The sequence below is a fragment of the Muntiacus reevesi genome, chromosome 2 (assembly GCF_963930625.1).
Source record: "Muntiacus reevesi chromosome 2, mMunRee1.1, whole genome shotgun sequence".
NCBI classification, from domain to species: Eukaryota; Metazoa; Chordata; class Mammalia; order Artiodactyla; family Cervidae; genus Muntiacus; species Muntiacus reevesi.
Window position 1 is genome coordinate 172,660,066 of NC_089250.1, and position 6,000 is coordinate 172,666,065.

At 67.1% G+C, this 6,000-nt stretch overlaps 1 protein-coding gene across 1 annotated transcript in view; it reads left to right on the plus strand.

Annotated features, from left to right (window-relative positions):
• ADGRA1 (adhesion G protein-coupled receptor A1) overlaps positions 1–4,204 on the plus strand; it is a 35,520-nt gene extending 31,316 nt beyond the window's left edge. The window contains exons 6-7 of the mRNA XM_065920166.1: positions 1,590–1,688; positions 2,357–4,204. Of these exons, the coding sequence (XP_065776238.1) occupies positions 1,590–1,688; positions 2,357–3,566 (1,309 nt within the window). The 3' untranslated portion in view covers positions 3,567–4,204. The remainder of the gene's footprint in view (positions 1–1,589; positions 1,689–2,356) is intronic.
• The last annotated feature ends 1,796 nt before the right edge of the window (positions 4,205–6,000 follow it).

A 6,000-nucleotide genomic window follows, 5' to 3' on the forward strand; every position in this document is an offset into this window, starting at 1 on the left:
CAAGAATACTAGAGTGGGTTGCCGTTTCCTCCTCCAACGGATCTTCCTAACCCAGGGATGGAACCCGGGTCTTCCGCATCGTAGGCAGACGCTTTACCATCTGAGCCACCAGGGAAGTCCTGTAAACTCCACAGGGCAGTGTTAAATTCTTTCTTTAAGCAGTAACATGTATTTTAAAGAAGCTAAAAGGAAACAGAATGTTTTCTCTTTACCCAAATATCCAGTGCTTCTTATGGTTTTCATTCCTCCAAGTTTCTCTCTGTGCAGTAGGCCTTCAGCCTAAAAGGTCTCATCTGGCATTTCCTGGAATGTAGGTGAGCTGACCAGGACCCCTCTGGGCTTCATCTTTGCCGGGACGTGTCTTCCTTTGCCCTTCCTTCTGGAGCAGACTTCTGGGGGCGCAGAGGCCCCGGCCATCACCAGGGTAGCCACGTGCGGGTCTCCTGGCTCTCCCCCGTGGACTCGGAATCGTCCGTCCCTGGGGCCTGGCGCCGTCGCACTGATCTGGGTGCTTCTGGCATCCTGAGAATGACATCCTCTTGTAGGGGGTCATCCGAGTTGCGCCCCCCCCCGCCCCCGGGCTCCTGGAAGGCTGCCCCAGCGCTCACGCCCCCCGGGATCCAGCGCCGGGCAGCGCCCTTGGGTGGAGCTGTGGCCTGAGGCCCCGCAGACGGGAGAGGCAGCTCCGTCTGGGGGTCTAGCCGACTCCCCCCTGGATGAGTCCCTGCCCCTCTGGGAGGGTCACACGCTAGAACCGGCCCCAGGCCGCGGAGGAGCCTGCTGCCAGGCTCAAGGAACGGCGCTCCGAGCGCCTCGCCCCGAGGCCTCAGGCCGGCGCAGGCGCCCGGCGGTCACTGACACGGCCAGCGGGTTGTGGCCTGGGCTCCGCGGACAGCGACTCAGCAGCACCTGCTCATGTCCAGTGCCGCCCGGCGACACCTGCGCCCGAGGCGGGCGCCTGGGCAGGCACCCACCGCAGCGCCAAGCCCCCTGGAGTGCCTGGCGCTCCCCCGCTCCACCGCGGCCCGCCCCCGCCCCGGGCCTTCACATCCTTCTGTTCTTGCTGAACCAGAGCGGCGGACACGCGCTGGGCCCGGCCAGGGTCACCTCTGTGCAGGCAGAGAGGCGAGGGGGGGACACGTGGACGGGGTGTGTGGGAGCAGAGGGGGCATGGGGGAGGGGCACGGGGGACGGGGGGAGGGGCGTGGGGGGCATGGGGGAGGGGGAAGGGCGTGGGGGAGGGGCGTGGGGGATATGGCGGAGGGGACTTGGGGACATGGGGGAGGGGGCACGGGGGACATGGGGTAGGGGTAGGGGAGGGGCGTGGGGGAGGGGCAGGGGGCACGGGGGGGAGGGGCATGGGGGAGGGACGGGGGGAGGGGCGTGGGGATATGGGGGAGGGGACTTGGGGCGCAGGGGAGGCCAGTTCTGGCCGGACACCAGTAGCGGCTCTTCAGTTCAGGCTGGGCTGGTGCCGCATGGGCAGCCGGACAGCAGGGCCGCCCCCTGCCTTGCCCACGGGCGGCGCAGGGAGCAGGGCTGCCCTGGGGTGCGAGGGCCCCAGAGCAGTGACCCCCGCTCCCCTGCAGGTTCTACCTCGTCGGCGGAGGGGCCCCTCTGATCATCTGCGGCGTCACGGCCGCCACGAACATCAGGAACTACGGGATGGAGGCCGAGGATGCAGCGTAGTGAGTACCGGGCCGCCCCGCCCCGCGTGTCTCCCAGGGGCCCCGAGCCCCTCCCCCGCGCTCGGACTCCCGGACACCCCCACCGCTCAGGGCGGGCCTGGGCCCTGGCGGGGTGGGAAGCAGGCGCCCGGCCGCCTTCCGCTGCCCCACTCCTGCCCCCGCCCCGCCCCATCCAGCGCCTCCGGCGCCTGAGGCCCCTCTGGCTGGCGGGCGGGGTGGGGCCCTTCTCCTCGATGGCCCTGCCCAGGCCGCATCACTGTGGGGCGGCCCGTCAGCTCCACCCTGCGGTGACCTCTGTGGGTGAAAGGCTGTGGGGCTGGTCCCCTGGGCTGCCCCAGCTGTCCCTCCGCCCTCCGCAGCAGAGCCTCCTGGGCAGCCGGCACTCCCCAGACCCCTGCGCTCCTCCCACAGCTGCCCTGGGGGGTGAAGCCCCGCGGCCCTGCGCTCAGGGGCCCAGTGCTTCCTGGGTCCTCTCTGGGGCCCCGCTCCATCCTGCTGGAGCCGGAGGAAAGGAACAGCCTCAGAGCGAGGGTGGTCCTGCCTGCGCCCCGCGCCCCAGTCCAGCCACCCTGTCTCCTTGTGACGTGACCACAGGGAAGCAGTGAGCCCCACTCTGACCCAGCAGCCTGCCAGGAGTGACCCCTCGCTGACCTCTCTCTCCCCCGCAGCTGCTGGATGGCCTGGGAGCCCAGCCTGGGCGCCTTCTACGGGCCGGTGGCCTTCATCGCCCTGGGCACCTGCGTGTACTTCCTCGGCACCTACGTCCAGCTGCGGCGCCACCCGGAGCGCAGGTACGAGCTGAAGGAGCGGTCGGAGGAGCAGCAGCGGTTGGCGGGCCCCGAGGGCGGCCCCGGGACTCCGGGGGGCGCGCCGCCCGCCCCCGATGGCCTGGCTGCCTCGCTGCTGCAGAACGAGCACTCCTTCAAGGCCCAGCTACGGGCCGCTGCCTTCACGCTCCTCCTGTTCGTGGCCACGTGGGCCTTTGGGGCGCTGGCCGTGTCGCAGGGCCACTTCCTGGACATGATCTTCAGCTGCCTGTACGGCGCCTTCTGCGTGACCCTGGGGCTGTTCGTGCTCATCCACCACTGCGCCAAGCGCGACGACGTGTGGCACTGCTGGTGGTCCTGCTGCCCCGCCCGCCGGGACCCCCACTCCGCGAAGCTCAGCGCCCGCCCTGCCTTCGACGCCAACGGGGACGCGCTGGGACATGTGGCCTGCCTGCAGGACTCGCCGTGTCCCGGTAAGGCGCTGGGCTTCGGCCACCCGTCCACCAGCCACTGCAAGATGACCAACCTGCAGGCCACCCAAGGCCACGTCAGCTGCCTGTCGCCGGCCACGCCCTGCTGCTCCCAGATGCACTGCGAGCAGCTCCTGGAGGACACAGCCCACGTGCACGAGGGGGACGCCTTCGAGCATGACCCGCACCTGCACACGTGTGTCCAGGGCAGAACTAAGCCGCACTACTTCAGCCGGCAGCGGGCAGCCGCGGCCGAGCAGGAATACGCCTACCACATCCCGTCCAGCCTGGACGGCAGCCTGCACAGCTCGCGCTCGGAAAGCCCGCCCAGCTCGCTTGAGGGCCCCGTGGGCCCGCACACGCTGGCCTGCTGCGCCCAGGGCGACCCCTTCCCCCTGGTCAGCCAGCCCGAGGGCGGCGCCCCCAGCCCCGTGCTCTACAGCTGTCCGCCGCGGCCCGGCAGGGAGGCAGCCCGTGGCCCGGCACGCCTGGAGATGCTCCGAAGGACACAGTCGCTGCCCTTCGGTGGCCCCGGCCAGAACGGGCTGCTCAAGGGCGATGCGCGGGACGCCGCCCCCTTCGGCTCAGACAGCACAGGCAACATCCGCACGGGGCCCTGGAGGAACGAGACGACGGTGTAGCGGGCAGAGTTCTGTCCCCTTCGGCCCCGCAGCCGGGGCTGCCCCAAAGCAGAGCCCTCTGCCCCTGGGGTGGGCGGGGGTCGCCGCTCGACGCAACCTTAGCGGAGCCCCACCCACCCCTGCCCAGGAAGGACGTGAGAGGGAAGGCGCTCTGGGCCACGGCTGCCTCCATGGAGCCCGCGCTCAGGAGCACCACCCGTGCCCAAAGTCACCTGCTTCCAGCCCACAGCACCTGCCCCCGGCAGCCATGTGGAGGACCCGCCCTGCGTGCCCGCGTGCACCCATCTGCCCCCCTGCTGCTTCGATGGCCCTGGCCGCGGCAGGAGGCACCACCAACATCCCCCACTGTCTCACGTGTGCGTTCTGTTAAGGTTCGTTTTTAGAGGCAGGCAGCCTACCTGTCGGTCCAGAGCGTCAGAGGACTCAGCCCGTTCCTTGGCCCAGGCCGACTGTCTGTTAACCCCAGGCTAGAGAGTATCACAGAGCCCCGGGCAGTAGCCTCGCTCCGGGGACCCTCAGCCTCCTGGGACCGGCAGGGTCTCCAAGGGGTCTGTGCCCTGGAAACACCCACCACACATCCTCTAATGTCCACTTGACTTCTGAAGCCGGGCGCCATTGGGACCGGGGCCTGCCCACCATGGCGTTTGGGAACAATAAAGTCCCTGCCACAAAGAGAGAGGGTCTGGCACTTCCATGAACATCTGGGCGCAAAGCCCCGACTCAGAGGACACACGTCAATGACCAAAGTCCTTCTGCGACGGCAGCCGCGTGTCCCGCGGGAGGGGCTCTGGGTCCCCGCAGAAGCCCAGACACCCCGAGGGGAGCTCGTGTGCGCCTGTGCAGCCCAGGCTCCCCCCCGGGTCTGTGCACATGTGCACCCACACCCACACACGCGTGTAGGTGCACATCCCACATGCATGTGTGCACTGCCACATACACGCACACGCCACACACGTGCACAGTGCACCATGGGCACACGTGTGTGCTGTGTGTGTGTCACACGCACTGCACACATATGTCACATACACCACCCGTGTGCACATGCAGCTGTGCAGCCATGCACACGTGTGTTTTCCAGCCCCCCAAGCACCAGGCTTTCCTTGCCCTGCGCAGCCTCATCACTAGGCCTTGTCAGCGTTTGCATGGGGAGCGGGGGGCTCCATGAGGCCAGATCTTCCCCACCCCCCTGGGGAGTTACAAGGGAGTTCAGGGGTGCGGGGCCAGGTCTTGCCCACACCCGCCGGGGGGGGGGGGGAGGGGGCGGGGCGGGTGTGCCCAGGGTCCCAGACGCATTGCCCAGTATCTTAGCACAGGAGCCTCGATTCCTGGGTTCTTGTAAACCTGACACTGACCTTGTAATGGACCGTGGTGTCCAGTACCTGCATTTTCACAAGACAACCAGACTAGCTACCGATGACTGCCGCAGGGCGGCTCTGGTCTCCACCCCCAGCCTGCTCGCCCGCCCCCGGCCCCCGCAACCAGCGCCCCGGGCAGTGCCGAGCACTCACTGCAGATGGAGCTGTGGACGAAGCTGCCGTCCTCGTTGGTACTCTGTGAGGCCGGGTCACAGATCTGCAAGCCTCTCTGTCCCTTGAGGGGCAGGCCTCTTGGTGCCTGGCTCAGGGCAGGTCAGAGAGCCACGAGGCTGTCCCCAGCTCCCCCAGAGGGCGTGCCCTGCCACCCCTGGCAGAGCAGAGAGCGGCTCATCCCTGAGACCAAAGAGACTGGGCGGGAACCAGTGAGCCTCGTGGGTCCCAGGGCTGCTTCAGCCTCCCGAGTCCACCAGGAGTGTGGTGACACGCTCAGTTCACAGTGATGTTCTCCAGGAATAAAAATCCATGACACAACCACATCCGGGGGCAGCCCATGTGGACGATCCCCTCAGAGCACGCGGGGTCGGAAGTCAAAGCTACAGACTGCTGTCTGAGGTCTAACCCTGTGTCGCCACTTCCCCGTGCTGTGTGAAGGCTGCAGGCGGGGGTGGAGCTGGACTGTGCCTCCTGCCTGCGTGTGAGAGCGTGCACGAGTGTGCCCATGAGCTGAGTGCCCCTGTGCATTGTTCGAACCGGTGTGTGCACACATGTGAGTCTGTGCATGTCACATGTAAGTCTGTCACGTGTGTGTGCACTGTGAGAACGTGTGCTCCTGAGTGTGCTGTTGAGAGCTGAGCGGGTGCGTGCCTTTCTGAGTGTGTAGTGTATCCGTGAGAGCATGATAGCGAACATGTGCGCATATGTGTGCATGAATGTGTGTGCACTTGTGAGTGCATGCATGTGCATGTGTGTGAATCATGTGACTGTGTACATGGGGAGGTGTCTGTGTTATACATGTGAGTGCAAGAGTACACGTGTGTACGTGAGAGTGTGTGTGCATGTGCGTGCCCGTCACAGAGGGCGTGGGCAGCACCCTTGCCCTGGCCTGGCCGCTGTCTCCC